The 17,671-nt window shown below is 35.5% G+C and overlaps 1 protein-coding gene across 1 annotated transcript in view; it reads left to right on the top strand.

Moving 5' to 3' along the window:
* LOC145766441 (CD109 antigen-like) overlaps positions 1-17,595 on the top strand; it is a 34,951-nt gene extending 17,356 nt beyond the window's left edge. Inside the window, exons 18-34 of the mRNA XM_082578157.1 lie at positions 718-862; positions 1,153-1,348; positions 1,638-1,863; positions 2,691-2,771; positions 3,306-3,474; positions 4,125-4,339; positions 5,702-5,869; positions 6,634-6,809; positions 7,099-7,255; positions 9,151-9,256; positions 9,586-9,675; positions 10,228-10,416; positions 11,131-11,244; positions 12,079-12,268; positions 12,752-12,820; positions 15,388-15,578; positions 16,592-17,595. Of these exons, the coding sequence (XP_082434283.1) occupies positions 718-862; positions 1,153-1,348; positions 1,638-1,863; positions 2,691-2,771; positions 3,306-3,474; positions 4,125-4,339; positions 5,702-5,869; positions 6,634-6,809; positions 7,099-7,255; positions 9,151-9,256; positions 9,586-9,675; positions 10,228-10,416; positions 11,131-11,244; positions 12,079-12,268; positions 12,752-12,820; positions 15,388-15,578; positions 16,592-16,884 (2,775 nt within the window). The 3' untranslated portion in view covers positions 16,885-17,595. The remainder of the gene's footprint in view (positions 1-717; positions 863-1,152; positions 1,349-1,637; positions 1,864-2,690; positions 2,772-3,305; positions 3,475-4,124; positions 4,340-5,701; positions 5,870-6,633; positions 6,810-7,098; positions 7,256-9,150; positions 9,257-9,585; positions 9,676-10,227; positions 10,417-11,130; positions 11,245-12,078; positions 12,269-12,751; positions 12,821-15,387; positions 15,579-16,591) is intronic.
* The last annotated feature ends 76 nt before the right edge of the window (positions 17,596-17,671 follow it).

Below are 17,671 nucleotides of genomic sequence, written 5' to 3'. Positions count from 1 at the left end.
AAATTTATCCAATGAAAACTAGATTTGTGTAAAATTTGTAGCTATAGTCTATAAAATTGAAATTGAGTGTCAATAGTTTTATTCATAGTACATAAGGATTTCAATAATCTAGTTTTGGCTAAGCTTTTTTTTTTTTTCCATAGTCGTTGGAACAGCTAGCTATCATAAGCAACTTTAGTTTTCACGCTAAAAACGTTTTCAAAACAAAAAAATTGTTTTATTTTTACGGAAAATTCTTTTGTCATCTTTTATTTCGAGATCGTAGCAAGTTGGTTTCGCTTCGCGCATGAAAGAAACACGAAAGGCCAATGCATTAGAATCGTACCATGCAGAATGCGTCATGAAGTAAACATACGTTAACAAATCTAAACAAAACCCCCTAAAAAAATTAATCCTAATGAATCGAACTCGTTTGAAACAAAATCTCATCCAGAAAACTTCATATTTGTTTAAACACAAAGCTAAATTGGTTAAAAAATAAATATAATCAAATTCATAAATGAAACCAAAAATTATATTCTTCCATAAAATCTTGTTTAATTTTAGGTTAAGGAACTTTACAAATCTGAAAAAGTATTGAAGAAAGCCAGCCCAGGTCTGAACAAAAGATTTTAAGCAGAAGCTAAAGTATTTAAATTCATTTAAAACTTTTGCTTCGGTAAGCCGACATCTTTCTTATTGTGTGTTTTTATAAAATAAATTGTCTTTGAATTGCAGCCTGAAGGCATCCAACAGTGCTATTCTGCATCATCTTTAATAAACAGGGTTGAAAATCATGCGGAACCTACAACAGATGAACTGGTGGTGAGGCTGCCAAGTGGTGCTGTACCGGGTTCAGCTGTTGTCAATTTGCACGTCTACGGTAATTTTTGGCTTTATTCTAGGATTTTCATTGTAAAATTTTGGCTTCTTTGCTATGTGCAATAGTGAAATGCTGTTTATGCTGTGCAGTAAAACTACAGCTAGTCTAATAATCAACTGTGCAAGTCCTTTTCTCTTGTTTATTTTTTGAAAATTTGTCTTTCTCCTGTTAGAAACGACAACAAAACAAATTGATCGCTTTTTATTATGTCACATGTTAGCAGTTATTATACTTATAGGCTACTTATAACTAGTACATTGAATGCTTTGCAAACATTCTTTGTTGAATAGGCGACATTCTCGGGAGCGCAATGAACAATCTTCAGAGTTTATTGAGAGCGCCAGGTGGATGTGGAGAACAAAACATGGCGACGTTCGCTCCTGACGTTTTTGTGACGTTGTATTTGAACCATGCCGGCTTGCTAACAGAAGAAAAACGTGCCGAAGCTTACCGGCATTTTAGAGATGGCTATATGAACCAATTGAAGTAAGAAGTGAAGCAGTATAATTTTTTTTCAAAAATGAAGCACGCGACAAGGTGTGGCCTACAAAGTGTTGTTTCGTTTGATAGAAAATCTTTTCATATTTAATGATAAAATGGAAACAGCAACGAATTATTATAGGTAATGATTATTATTACAAGAATTATTGGTTTAAAGTCTTTTTAATCCGATTCTTTCTATCAGTGGAAACACTTTGGGGAAAACGAATTCTCTACTTATTTCTTCCAACGTAGAAAAATTTGGTTTCAAACATTTTTTGTTTCTCTTTTTCAGATATAAACGTTCAGATGGATCTTTTAGCACATTCGGGCAGAGAGATAGAGCTGGAAGCACATGGTTGACAGCTTTTGTGGCAAAGTGTTTTATATTCGCTCAGCAATTACAACCAGAATTAGTTGAAGAGCGAGTTTTGACGGAAGCTCTTTCATTTCTATTATCACAACAAACCAAAAATGGATCTTTTGTTGAGAGGGGAAGAGTTTGGAGCACTGGATTACAGGTTCAGACATCCCATTTTTGTGATATCCTTTATTGACTGATCATTATGAGCATAACAATGCGTGTTTTAGCGGTGTATTCGTCGTAGAAATGCATTGGTTTCAGCTCTTTTACAACCGGCAGTGTTCAACGCAAACGTATAAATAAAAGCGCGGCCGAGTACATTATTACCGTGAATTTATTCTATTGCTGAGCGTTCAGCAGAAATAAGATTCTTTACCACTTTCAAAGTCTTTGGTATCATCAGATAAAGTACTGAACACATTCCTACCAATTCAGAGGCGGCTACTAACCACCAAGCGGGATATGACAGCTTATAAAATAAGTTTGTTGTAGTTTAAAATCAAAAAAGAAGATTAGCACAGCTTGTGGCTGGTGTGGTTATGAATCTTTATCCTTGGACTGACAGAGCCTTGATAGGTTCTTTCTGATAGTTTTGCATTCTTGTAGAGGCTTTAGGCGCAGGGCCGGTTACCTAGACTGACAGAGTGAAGTTTCCAATTGTAAAGTGTTATTGTCTAGGAATTACACCATTCATTAGGTGCAGCTAAATGGAGAGCAGTTCTTAGAATGCGTTGCTCAAGCGCACACCTTGAGAGTCGAAGCAGCGATGCTTGATCTTGAAGCTTCTTCGTTCAAAAAGTCACACGCTAACCAACTGAGCTATTGGGCGGACGGACTATGGTTCAAACATATAACAAATACCCAAAAATAGCTAACATGAAAAGACTTTTTTTATCTGAAAAAAAAAACATTTTATGTATATTTTATATTTTTAATAAGATACTTATAAACGTTTGAAAATGCTTTAAACTGACTGATGTGCAGGGTGGAGTAGACAGCACACTTACTTTGACAGCATATGTGGTGATAGCTCTTCGAGAAACATTTTACTATAGGGAAACAAAGGTAAGTGCTGATGATGTTGAAAGCCTACTAATTTCCTCTTTCGGTCTTGCGTTTTGCTTATGCTTTTTCTGGTCATGCGTAGAAAAAAATATTTTAATAGTTTTAATAGTTTAATAGTTTATCAACATTTTGTGGCCAGCGCAAAATGTTTTTGTTGAAATCCGCTAATTTTTTGTTTCATGAAGTGTCCACAGTGCATTAATTAATTTGAAGCTATCTAATAGATTAGATAAAAAACAATGAATATGGCAAATTGATGAAACCATTGAAAGTAAAAGAAACTAGTAAAGTAATGACAAATCTTTGTGAACTCATTGTCATAACTGAGATAAGGGAAAGAAAGCAAAGCTAAAGTGATCCACTGACAACATTATTTTTTTGCACACTGTATTTTAACTGTAATGTATATAAGCTAAAAACCCAGCTTAAAGATTTATTCCACCTGTTGAGAACTTTTTCCCTTTCAATTAGGCTTACGCAGCCCATCCGCCTACACGTCAGCAACTAAACGTTTCTATGATTTCAAAATTGCAGGAAATCATTGACGCTGCTGAAAACGCTCGCGCATACTTGGAATCAAATCTCAACGCGACGTTGAATGATCCTTACACACTGTCTCTACTCACCTACGCACTGACTGTCTCAGAAAGCGGACAAGCGGGAAGAGCTCTTGAAGCGTTGAACAAATTGGCAACAAAACAATGTAGCCAATGAAGCTTTTAAAAACAATAGTGTTCTTTAGTGTTCTCAAATTGTTGAATCTTTATACTTCTTGTCACAAACTTCAAGCAATTAGTAGATTTTAGGCTACAAAATTATTATTCAGATACGAAAAAAAACCTTTCACAAGATGTCGTTTTTATTCATTGGAGTTTTTGCATCTTACTTCTTTAATTTATTTTTTTGCATTGGGGCTAACTTGATGCTTTTCTGTATGCCTGATTTAGGTACAAGAACCTAACCAATTCTAAGGCATTTTAATAACTTACCTCTACTTGGTCTATGCATTACGTTATTATAGTAAATAATACCGACACCTAAAAACACACGATCGACTGGATTGGCAAGAAAAGGGGAAGGTCTTCCTCTATAGCAGTGGGCTACCACAGGCTGAAAATGATTATGATGATTATTATTACAAGTCTACATATGACAGAAAAGATTATATTTTCAATCTTTATGCATAAAAATGTAAAACTATGATGTTAAAAAATAATTTGCTAAGTGCTAATTCTTATTCAAATTATGAAGTAAGTCATGCTTTCCCATGTTCCAATTTCTACTTTTTAATCAGAAGAATTTTAAATTGCATTTGCAAGAAACTTTCCTTTCTTATCGTACATTATTTTTCAGTGGGATATAAATACTGGCATGAAGAAACGAGTGGTGCATCTACTTATTCTTTGGATTGGCGTCCGCCATACAGACCAACTCCAACTAATGATATTGAGATGACAGCATACGCTATGCTAACCTATACAAGGCTAGGTAATGTTAATGAAGCAGCTCCTATTTTGAGATGGCTTGTTTCCAAGCAAAATGATCTCGGAGGATATTCATCTACACAGGTGCGGTTTACTTCTACGTCTTCATTTTACATTGTTACACTTCAGTAACGGTATCACACGGACTTGCTTCCAGGCAAAATTTTATTTTTAAAATAATGTTTGAAGAGAATTTTTTCTAAAGCCAAAGATTAAAAAGTATTAAAATGTTGGCTCTTTTAGGTCTTTGTACTAATTACAAAATTATTAATTAATTAACTAATTTTTCATTAACTAATTATTAAATTATTAATAAGCTAATTATTTATCATAAATAATTAATAAATTATGGAGATATAGATGATTCCGAACAAGGGTGAAATTCGAATATGACGTCTTTTATTTTGGTTCGATCGAGGCCTTAGAAAAAATAAGCTGAATGTTCAATTTGAACATAAAATATGATATTATTGTGTCAGTCACAAGAGTTCAAATGCACCTTTTAAATATCTTGTATTCACAAAAAGCTTTTCACATGTCTTCTGTTGATCCTACTGTAAATTTACAAGAAAGTGTACCATTCTTTAAATTTCAAAAGAACTATGATATATTCCATAGGCTATGTGATTTAACGAACCACAAGGGTCGTGTCACAATTCTTTCTAGTTCCCACACGTAAAGAGACTTTGGAAAGAATGGTGACGTAGTTTATTGGAATATTAGACTGTCAAATAAAGGATCGAGTAGTTCTATTGGTGAGATGATAGATAAAAATTCTTAAACTGTCAAATGGTTCACTATTTCCCAGCAAGTAAAGAAAATAAATTCTGATCAGCAAACGTCTTTGTCGATTTTAAAATAAATAGACATAGGCCTACTACTTGCAACAGCTACTTTACAATTGGCAATAACTTTCACTTTTACAATCTATTCAATATGGGCTAGAACACTGCAATCGTTTTCATTATACTTTTCATTACAATTTCATATCTTCATAATAATAATTAAATAATCAAATCATGCGGCTATTTGTGCTTGAACCAGAAGCTTTTAGAGACTGCGGGGTAAAATTACTCTTCTGGTCAACAAGTCAAAAAAGTTTCCAGAATGTCACATGCACAGAAACTTTCTAGAAGCAGATGTCACAATAACAGATTGCGTAACTAAAGGTTACTGTCGGTCACTAATCGTCGAAACACCACAACAAAACTACGCAATAAAATAGTTCACGCATTTTAGAGCAAAAGCGTAGCTTGCCTCCGGATTACTCATATTGATTGTGACAGGTTACCTTCCACAGGCTTGACACTTAAAAACTTGGGTTGGTCAACAACTTAAGTATCAACAATCATCATCTTTCATTTTTGACAATTTTTTTTACACTTAAGTAAGTCTTAATTAAAGTCATAAGCGTTTGAAACAAGTAGATTACTTTATTTCTTGTAGGACACCGTCATAGCAGTGCAAGCTTTATCTACAATTGCTCAATCTTTGACAAACCGAAAACAAGATTTATCCATATTTGCAAGATTTGAATCGAAAGACGCTACCGAGGAAAAATCCGCAACTTTTATAATCACTGAAGAAAATTCTCAAGTTTACAACACTGAACCAGTGAGTAGCCTATCTTAGATTCTCATTATTTCAAATTTAGATATACTGTATCATTTGACATTTTCTGTGTTTCTGTTTGTTTGTTGTCATAAACTTTAGTTTTATGGCCCTGCTAGCTACAGAATAGCCTTTCGTGAACGAAGAAGCTTTAAAATCAAGCGGCGCTGGTTCGACTCTCTGGTGTGCGATTGAGCAACGCATTCTAAGGACTGCTCTCGAATCAGCGGCACCTAATGGATGGAATAATTTCCCAGCAAAAACACTTCAACAATCGGAAACTTCATTTTGTCAATCTTGGTAACTGGCCCAGCGTCAAAAGCTTCTACAAGAATGCAAATTGCCAGGAATAACCTATCAAGGCCTTGTCAGTCTGAGGATAAAGATTCAAATACAAAACCAAACCTACTGTATAACCTTTCTGCCCAAACAACCTAATCATGCACGTTTCAAACCCAAATAGGTTTTACAACGTGTTGGCATAACGCTTTTACAGCTACTGCTGTCTTCGTCGTTCTGGAAACGTTAATGACAAAAATAAAATCGTATAATCATCCCTGGATATGGTGTAATTGTAGGCTACAATCAGTGTAGTACTGCAGTCTCAATTACATATACAGTTCTATACCCACTACCGATTTCTAACTGTATTGCCGTCGTACATCATGGCGAATTCCCATGGATAAAACCCAGGTTAGTTTTCTAAGTTAAATGGAAAGGTAGAAATCTTTGGTAATTATGACATATCCTCTTATGATTTGTACCAGATTCCTGCATTGGATGGAAAAGTTTCGATTGATTCGTTGGGAACTGGGATAGGAATAGCTCAACTTTCAGTTTGTTATCACATTCCGTCATCTCCTTATGATCAAGAGCCATTCAACTGCTCTGTTGATATTGTGAGCCCAAACAACAATAACGCAAGGATTTCTTTTTGCTGTGGGTAAGTGATAATGGAGGAGATAGCAGCTTGTTTCACTATTTAGCAAATATTTAAGCTTAAGCTACTACGGTGGAATTGCCAACGAGTGTATCAAGCCATTTTGTTTGTAATAAAATCCAGTCATATGCGCCTACTGACCGATACCTAGCATACTCAAGTAGCAGTCACTTAACAATTATTTATGTCCTTATGAAACTTTTTTCAAATGGCAGTTGCAGCTTTGTTTTCTCTTTGCCCCAGTTTAGTCAATTCATTGGCGGCAAGCAATAAAAACTATCTTTGGTTTCAGATTGCGCTCAGACGACTTGGAACCAACTGGCATGTTTCTCTTTGAAATTGGTCTTCTGAACGGATTCTCGGTTAATGAAGAAGAAACAAGAAAAGAAAATGGCCTGGCAAAGATGGTTGAAATCAAAGATGGGAGCTTAAACGTGTATTACGATGAAGTGAGATATGTAAACTTCATCCAATTTTTATTTCACATAAGTGACATTAAGACAAGATAAAACAACATGCCGACGGTAGCAGTGGCCGAGTGGTTAGCGCGTTTGGCTCGCAGTCGAGAGCCTACATGTTCGACTCCAGCCACCCGCACTTGCTGTTGTTTCTCTGGGCAAGAAACTTTACGATAATTGCCTCTACCCAGTGGTCGATTTTGAGTAATGGGTAGTACCAAATTTAAGTCATAAGTAGAGTAGACAACCGGAAACAGACATTGCCGTCGGCTGCAGCGTGGGTCAGAAGCAAGGATGCCAGACCTTGGTTTTTCCACCTAGATCTGGGTTTTTTTGACCAAATCTGGGTTTTAAGTTTTTTTATTTCAAATTTAGGTAAATCTAGGTTTTTTTGGTTTTTAACTTTGTACAGAGCTTGCACGGTATTAAGGCACTGGGATCTTCGATAAATGGTCCCCACTGCAACACAAAAATGATAAGGTAGCCTACTGGTAATGTTTTTTTGCATCAGCTACTGCAGTCAGTGAGGTACAGGATGCTAAAGAAATGATCCAACTTTATGAAAATGTGGATGACTAAAAATTGGAGTAGTACAACTATTTGTGTGACTGAACATTTACTTATTGTGAATTTGAGTTATTCTTTTCAACATTATGTTCAAATGAAAAAGGCTAAGCAGGGTTTATTGCTAAGAACCAAGTTATCGTAGTTGTACACCAAGCAGTAAGCAGGCATGATGATTCTCCTCAGTCGCAGTCTACAACTCACACAGCAAAAAGTTTAGTTCAAAAGTCAAAACTAACCTTATTGGTTTTGTCTAGTCAGTTTTAGAAATTTTGGTTAAACACGCACTGAACCTTGCTAGCTAGACGCTTTACCATAAAGGTAATTTTGAACCAAAATCTTTGCTGTGAGCCCATATAGGCCTACCAAGCTCTTGTTTTTGTATATAGTTATATTACATATATATTAACTACCATACCAACATAAGCATGTATATATATTGTATAATTATATATATATACCCATGGCCACCTAAAGATATGGCCTGATTTGTCACATTTTGCAGAAATTTCTAGGTTTTTCTAACTTTGAGCGAACGTTTAAATAAAATTTTCTGAAAAGTAGATTTTTACGCTTTCTTTATTCTTTTCCTCAAATGACACAATAGGTTTTAACATCCTCACATGTTGAAAAACAAAGAAAACTTGATTTCGAAGATTTTAGTCAGACTGTTAATTTTTCAATAACAGTCTGATTTTGCGTTTTTCAACTTGCTTTTTCTCATTTGCTACTGCTTTCCCAAGGCAACAAAAAAGTTTTATGTCATTAGATAACCGCAAAAAGTAAAAAAATCTCAAAAAATGTCAGTCAAGCACTAGCAGTAGCTGTAATCAAAATCTGCAAAATGTGACAAATCAGGCCGCATCTACAGGTGGCCATGATATACCGTAGGCTACGTGTTACTATTTGTAGCTTTCTGAGGCTTCCGTGTAATGATTTAAAAATGGTGCTGAAAGCGCACGCAGGTTTTTTTAACCGCTTTACTACATATTTTCTGGACCTGGGTTTTTTTTGCCTCATCTGGGTTTTTTTTAGCGCACAATCTAAGTTTATTGGAAATTTGTCGCTGGCATCCTTGGTCAGAAGGTGTACGTCGGAAGGCGTACACCGATGCATAGCGCTCAAGTCCGCTTTCCCGCAATGCAGGATAAAGATAACAAACAAACAAAAAACAACTTGCTGATCTTTTTGTTACAGTAGGCCGCAGAAATAGTTCATGTAACTAACATTCAATGCAGGATTCAAGTTGCAGTTTGTATTAGTTAGAATACATAAAGGTAGACTACTATAGCGACTATAGATCCTACAATTTGTTTATTTAGCTTCTACCAAGCAAACGCTTGTGCGCCACTGGTGTATTGGAAAGAACTGGGGACATAGCTTCTGTTCAACCGGCAACGTTAAGTGCTTTTGAATATTACAAACCTGGTAAATCTATTAAATATTTAATGTATTTGAACTGCACTATTCTGTACTATCCTACGTTCAATCTCAAGAAGGAATCACAACAATTTCTTTGGACATGTCTTAATTTTTCTCCGGGTTGCATCATTGGATAAATTTATCGCCAAACGTTTTTGCTTTGTGGCCATACAAATAGCCTACTTTCAATACATATAATCGGTATTGAAAGACTTCCACTTAGCTTGCGTCCGTTGTTAACTTAGCTTACTGCATGTGCAAACAAGATTGAAATTCGCTTTTACAAAGGAAAATAATTTGTCTCGAGTGTATTCACATAGAGGTATAACTTTCAGACAAAAAAGTAACACGTCAGTACAACAGTGAAGGATTGAGCGAAACAGGAGTATGTGACATCTGTGGATACGAGTGCGTCGGTTGCCCAAGTATGTCGGTTGTGATTATATCTTACAGTAGATCTGATTCTTTTTGTAGTGAAAATTGATTGGTGTTTCTTTAGATATTTTGCTATAAATTTGAGCGAGAAACTTCAATGGTGATATGCTTTCATTAATTTACATGCAGCTTGCATAAAAAACATATTAATTGGATCATATATTTCACATCATCTTTAGTGTACCACCCTGTTTTAGATTTAAGGCTCGTATACAATCATTTCTTTAAGATGTATTTCATTAAAACAATGCATATCGTTGTCAAGGAATATTCTAAAAGCCTCCAGTATGTATCAGGTTGGGTCTTATATAAAAATTGTTGATTGCTTATTGTCCCTAAAACGTTTCATCAAAAAGGATTACATGACTTTGGTAGTAGACTACTATATTTTGAAAACATTATCAAGTGGAACGAAGTATCAAAAGAAGATACAGTAAAACTGAAACGCTGTGAAGAGTTTCTTAGTCCAACCATATCCAACTCACAACTTATGTCGACAAAAATGGTAAACATCTTTCAAACTGAATGCTTTAACACGTCAGGTCCTTTGCTGAGTGAATGGAGATCGTTCTCTCCTTGTGTCAAATTTTGTGGCCAAGAGCAGTCTACAAGAATACGAGAGTGCACAGATCCAAGTCGAAACACTGTCGTCGACATAAGACTGTGCGGTTTACAAACAGAACCAAGCGAAAGTAGACCGTGTCCATTTGACCCCGATTTTCCATGCACAGGTAAATGGATGGAGCCTGATATAGATCAATATGTGTCGGGTTTGATAGAGACGTTGGCGATCATGGTCTTCCAAACCTCTGTCAAATGACCACCGTGTTGGTTTTAACTGTTCTGCTAGTGACCCATTTATTCAGGCTGCTTCAAAATATTAATAGGCTACTACAAAAAGTGATCAATGCTAAGCAGAGCCAATTACATCAAATCCAGTTACTACTCCTTAACAGCTTGTTTCACCTCATTAGGATTATTAGAAAGTATTTATTCTAATAGATTCTTTTTGAATGTAAATTCTCTTTGAACGAAGGTGAAACATGCTGTTAAGGTTTTTAGTGAGTATTACTGAATTTGATATTAATTTTAGTCGATATTTGCTACTAGAGAAGTCCACTGAGCTAATGGTGGCTTATTTTAAGAGTAGCCTACATTGCAAAGCGGTAGGTTGATAACAATCAAAAATAACTGAAATTTTGTATAAATTTCACAACCTGCGACGTTTGTAGACTAAAGTGGAATATCACAGTTTTGACCACAAGTCATAATTACAATGTGTCTCATTGCCTTTGTTATCAGTTTAAAGTATCAGAAATGCTAATAGCTTTGCATTGGGTTAAATAACTAACAATATTTTTGAAAACTTACTTTGAAATAGATGCAACCATGGCCACTTTACGTTGCCATGATGCAACAGTCACTATTTTGCACTTCTATATCAGAAAACTACGAAGGCTTATGGTACGACCTGCCATCATCTTTTGGAAGGTTTTACTCTGGATCTGGCACCTGTCAAGTAAGAGGAAGAAACCGGAGTCCAAGAAAAGGAATTCCGGGTAAGATACATTAAAATAAGCTGCTAAAATCAGGAAACTGCAGCACTTGAAAATCACGTTGCAAGAACCCCGTTAGTTAGAACGTTGTTTTCATGTGCAAGTGTTTACCTTCAATTTGATTACGTTTACGTTGACGTATAGCATGTGATTTACGTTGCTTTACCATGTATGTTGCAACGTGATATCCATGTATCAAAACTACTTTGCCAGAGCATTAGCTTGGAAAGTTGTTTGTTATATTCAAAATATGGACGTGGGATTGGTTGAAGCGTGGTGTAGATATTTTACAGCCACGTTCGTTCAAACCAGTACCCGGAGCCTGTTTTGTCATTTGGCTTCAATGTTATCCTACCAGATTACCACGTTAGCTTCAAGAGATAGGCTATTTACGTTGCTTTGTAACTTGATTTGAGCCGTGTACTCTACCAAACCAAGTCAAACGTGGCATTTGCATTACACTGCAACATTTGGTTGAACACCACTCAATCACATCCTCACAAAGTTTTAATTGAACGTAGTATTCAAGTTGCGCAATCATGTCGCTATATTGAGCGAAAGACATTATGGGACATCACCAACGATGTTATGGGATTACACGCGACCATGCCCAGACAGTAAATCTGTGGATTTTTGCAATGATTTAACGTCTGCAGATGTTGAATCAATGTAAAAAAAGCAGATTTGGTGTCTGGGTAGGGCCCGACAAATGCTGAGGTGGTCAACTTATCAACCAATCATCTCTCTTTAAAGTAAGCATAAATGAAAAACGGTCTATTTCATTCCTAAATTTTAAAACCCTATTCTTTTAGTTCGCTTTCTATTACAACGTTACAGGTGCTGAATTTGATGGTTCATTTTCATACATTCAATGTACTAGTAATGAAATTTTGTCTCACACATCTGCATGCACAATTTCTTTGCTGGTACGAATCGATAGCTTTCCCGAACGGAGGCCAACGTTTATAGCATATATCGGCGACTATAACAGCGCGTTTCCAGCAATATCTCTTGAAAAGTTACATTGGTGAGAAAACCTTTACTACTGCAGTTTTGGACTTAGCTTTACGTAATGCATCATTACTTTTTTGTATTATTTCTCTACTGGATTTGTTTTATTATCCGTGTTAAGTTTGTTGGAACACAAAAAATAGTCAATCAAATCACATTATCAAGGATGTTGTGAAAGTTAATGTATCAACTGGCCTATTTGATTGCTAAGTGTTGATAGACTACATTAATATCATTGCGGCGTTTAAAATTATTATTTCGAAAAGTATGCCTAGATTGCCTAGTTGATTTTGAGTATTCTACTTAGAGAAGAAGATATTAATTTAAGTTTATTTTGAAATAGCGAATTAATTTTTGATTGTTTGGAGTGCTGTTGCATAGCTGCAAAATTGCTTTCGCTTTTAAACTGCACAACAGTTTCCGATCTACTTCGTTTTTACAAATTTATAATATGCTCTGAATAGGTTGCGTTAATACAATACGGTACATTATGTTCAAGGTCACCTTATTTACGGGCTACAGTGAACATTTTGAACGTGCGAGAAACCGTGGGCATGATTCCAATCAGGTATCTTTTTTTAAATTTCAATTTTACCAATGCTTAGTAAATTTTCTAATTCCATCGATCTTTATTCTAATCCTGATTCACCAACCTTTGCGCACAACTCTGGGTTCAAGGTTAAGTTGTTTTTTCATGTTTCTATCGTTTAGACTTTAAAGTTAGGTGGTCATCCATCATTTTTTTCTTAGTGTTTAGTAAAACTTTTAAATCAGTCTTGGACCCAATTTCAACCATTTGATGATCAACTTCAATTAGTTGATGTTCAATTTCCAAAATTAATGTTTTAAAAGAGCTCAAGTTTTCAGTTGAATATAAAAGACATGAAAGTTGAGTTATTCAACTTCTACTGTAGTTTAAATATGAGTTTGCAGTTTGCTAACCAATTGTGTCGATATTATTGCAGTGGTACTTACCACTGGTAAGTTATATTTTTTTAAATTTCTATTAGATTAGCCCAGGGCCCGATTAACCATGAGGCACACGAGGCACAGGCCTCAGGCCCCCTGGTTTTGGGGGCCCCCATTTTTTACATTAGTAGGGAAAGTACTATAATTTGGACCACCCAATAAAAAATCTTAATATTTTTAAAAAGATCCACAACATTGGGGTGCAACTAACTTTATTTGATTAGTTACAGGCCAGTTGTTTTGCAAAAACAATTCCAATCAAAAAAACATAACACAAACAAAGAAAACTACATTATTATTTTTTTTTTATATAGTGGTCCATATTATCAACCCAGTTTCTAAAATGGACCACCTGTTTCATAATATGGACCACCATACTGTAATATGGACCGTTGTCATGTGAAAGTAAATATATCAAGGAAGTCAAACTTTAAAGGCATGAAATAGAACACAAACACTCAATAAATAAAAATTGTCTGAAACGTTCATGATAGTCATCTCAAACAAGTTTCAAATCATTGATCGTTGGCACAACAGTAAAAATGAACATTTGATATATCAGCACAACTTTCATGGGCCAATTTCTTGCACTGACAACACTGAATCCAATCCTCATCAGTGGACTCGTCACACACAAGACAAGTGCATGCAGAAGCAGCATTGCTTGGAATAACTCTCTTTTTTGAAAACTTAAAGGTTAAAGCCTTTTCTCACTTGTTTTGCTGGTTTAGCTTTTTCTGTGAACTTGATTTTATGTTTGTATGGCGTACCTGTCAGCACAGTAGCCTTTGTAGTTTTTCTACGTTTTCTTCTCTTTGTAACTTGTTTTGGAAGTGGGCTTATGTCCTCGACAGATACCCTGCATGACATGCTAATTGAACAAGGTTGTAGCCTAAGTTCTTAACACTCAATGACGAAGGTCCTGGTGCTTGTGAGATTGCTTCATACGGTGCATCAGCTAAAGTTCCAGCATTTAATTCTGTTGACATGATAGATTTTTTTGCCACTTTCTCAATGTTTACCACATCTTGTGACAAAGGTGAAATGTTTCGATAAATTGCATCTTGAGTAGACATATCTTGATCATCAATTATCAGCGGTGATACATTGTTTGGAGAGGTGTCTACTTCATGAGACTTGTCAGTAACTTCAGCTGAGTGAAAATCACTTTCATCAAATATAAGAGGATTAATGGGGTAAATTCCTGCTTTTTTAAATTCATTTTAAATCCAATTTCCATGCTTAGACATGTCGTCAGAACTTAATCAAATTGTTTATAATATCAAAGTGATTATGCAAATTACTGGTAGTAGCTTTTATCACTATAAGAAAGCAAGTTACAAATATATTTTATGATGCACTCTAGAAAGTTTGAAAAAAATGCATAAATCTCATGGAACTTCATTTCTATGCCTGTCTTCATTACTGAAAAACAAATTTCTACCAATTAACCATAACCTGGACCACTGGTCCATATTACCAAACAGTTAGGTGGTCCATATTACTGTTAGCATAATCTTATGTTGCTTGGTGTCATTTAGAATTAAACAGTGGACATTTCTTCAAGATTTTGGCAGATAGTCATTAGTAACGCCTCTCCTGTAGATTACTTTTGTATGATCTTTTGTAACTGTAGCAATATTTGAAAAATTCTCAATAGTTTAGACCAGCAAAATAACATCGCAGACCCCCAAAACACAAAACCTCTAGTAACAACAAAGAACCAGCTCAATCCTTTGAATCTGAATTTCTGAAATAGTAAAAACTAGGTCAGTAAAAAAAGTTAATTCAAGCTGTTCACAAACCATGAAATTATTTACTTCAGTCATTGAAAAAACAGCAGTAGGCCTAGTCCAAATTCAGCCGGTCCACTTTATAGCACTTTCCCCTACCGTAGGCATAGGTAGTGAAAGTTGTTGTGCCAGTGTGTGCACACTTGTTATTTTTGAGTAACAATTTCAAATTGTGTAACGATTTTGCAGTAACAGTTGAGCACTCCTGCTCTGCATCGAAAGCGTTTGCCAATAGGGGCCCCAAAACTTAGCTGTGCCTCGGGCCCCCGTGAGCCTTAATCAGGCCCTGGATTAGCCAGAATGCGTTTGATATGTAAAAGCACGATTTTTACCTCAGTTTAATTACTCTTTTCTCAACAACTCTAAATTTTAGCGAGCTTCCTATTGGACAATGGAAATTAGTGACCTTCTCTTGGAGCTTTGATGACGGGCTAAAGGTTTATATTGGAGACAAGCAAATGGGAGTATATTCTCGAAAAGAATTTCCTTACAATCTTACAGTTCCTGTAACGTCTTACGCTATGTTTCTAGGAAAAGCAGCATATAATAACAGAAGAAAAAGCGGTGATTATACTATGCTTTCAAGAAATGACGCACTTATTAAGTTTTGTATTAAACCCGATGTGACAAATGTTCAACCACGTCCATAGCCTACATTTTTGCTCGCATAGGTAAAGATTAAAAAAAAAAAAATTAAACTATGTCAAACAAAATTTCTGATTATTGACTGAGCCGTATCGATTCCTATGCAACAAATTTATAACCGTAGCTTTCATTTTTGCTCATATAGATCTAACTGAGTTATTTTTAGTTGGGAGCCAGTCTTTCTGTCTCCTGTTAGGAATGCTATCTTATCGAGGTAGTTTGCCTTACGTTGTTTATTGTACACGGCGGGCGTCGTTTATTTTTAGAGTAGGTACCATAGCCTAAGCTTGCTCAATAGTCATTTTACATCCAAATATATTGTTATTTTATTGCTATTACACAGTAGCCTACACCGCGTAGGCTAGTAGATCCTAGAAAATGCCTAACAAGACATTGCTAAATAGTTACAGCAAATAAACTAGTTTTGTTAGGCATTTTCTTTCAAATCATAAAAAAGAGTTTTAAAGTCATGTAGTTTTCACTTCGCGTAGAGCTACATATGCTTGAGAGGTTGCTGATCTGTTTGTGTTTACTCACTTGTTGAATATACTGTATATGAATCAGTTTGTTTCCTTTGTGGATCCTTCTCTTGTTTCATGGGCCAATCCGACAAATGTTTTTAGTGTAATGTAACCTCGACAATATTATTAGTAATGTATTTGCACGGAGTGGGTTCACTCAACAACCATAGCTGTTGAAAATTATTTTCTGAAAACAGACTCTACTGAATTCATGTAAGTTTTTAATAAAAATTTTGTACATTGGGCAAGAACTTACAGTATAGATTTTCCTGCTGGCTGCACATCTAGGTCATGTAGGCCTACTTGGAAAAAGTAGGCAAACAGTTGAACTACCAGCTTATAATGTCTTTTAGAGAAGAGGCACCATATAGGCTACACAAAGAATTCAATATTATTTTTGTTGTTTTTAAGGTTACATGCATGGAGCAGTTTCTTCCCTCCTGGGTTTGGATTATGCAATCGAGGACAGGGAAATCCAGTCTCTTTACCGATTTTACGAACCTCTATTAGAGGCAGCCTCCTCCAAAAATGAAGAACCTGTACTTTCTGCTCGTCACCTGCAGGCATTTGCTCCTGAAAACGTGAGAAGCTGTTTCAACAGGCCATCAACTCTCTCTGATATCTACAAGCTTAACAAACCAATGTGTGAGATTAGTTTTGGGATACCGAACCTTCCACCTATTCCGGATGTCTTTAAACGTTAAGAGCAGCTTTTGCTGATTAAAAGAACAATCAAATGTGCTTATTGGTGAAGAACTGGAATGCTGCAGTTTGGATTGATTTTCTATACAAATGTATCAAAATTTGTTGATGCAAAACAGTAGCCTGCTTTTCACATATAGTAGGCTAGTTGACATTTGTTTATTCCCAAGCGCTAGTTAGAACGTACAAACGAAGAGATGCTTTATAAAAAAAAATCACTTTTTCTTTAAAGGTACAGTTCAGTTGCATTGTAATATGTTTCATAGATTTAAAACAAATCAAAGTTAACTGTCACTTCTGCTTTCCACACTTTTATTGCAGCTGCATATCTACATGCTGATGATGCTTTAAATCTTATTGTGTACTTATACACGCATTTCAAGTGTTATGTATCATGCTTCCAACGACATGTTTGACGACTGTCATAGTTGCGTCATAACATTTAAGGCTAACGATGTTGCCTCTTTTATCGTCAATAACGTGATTGTTAGTGACCTCATCAGCAACTAGCAATAGATATGGTGATATCTTTGGTTTTTATCGGAGTTTGGTGGAAGGAATACTTTATGTAAAATGGATTTCACGTTGCATGTAACCTGCTTAATTCAGTTCTAAATATTACTTTGAAATGGTTTCTAATACCGCGCCAAAGTTAAAATATTACCTACAGGCTTGAGCTGTCAATGTATATAAGGTGTTATTAAACGATTTCATGCTTGCAATCAAAGTTTGTTCTATGATACAGCACGAAAACCATACAAGAGATTTTTCACTGCATTTAAAATAGCT

This window comes from Aplidium turbinatum, chromosome 1, assembly GCF_918807975.1.
Source record: "Aplidium turbinatum chromosome 1, kaAplTurb1.1, whole genome shotgun sequence".
NCBI lineage: Eukaryota > Metazoa > Chordata > Ascidiacea > Aplousobranchia > Polyclinidae > Aplidium > Aplidium turbinatum.
The sequence above is the reverse complement of the archived record's forward strand: the minus strand, read 5'-3'. Positions and strand labels throughout refer to the sequence as shown.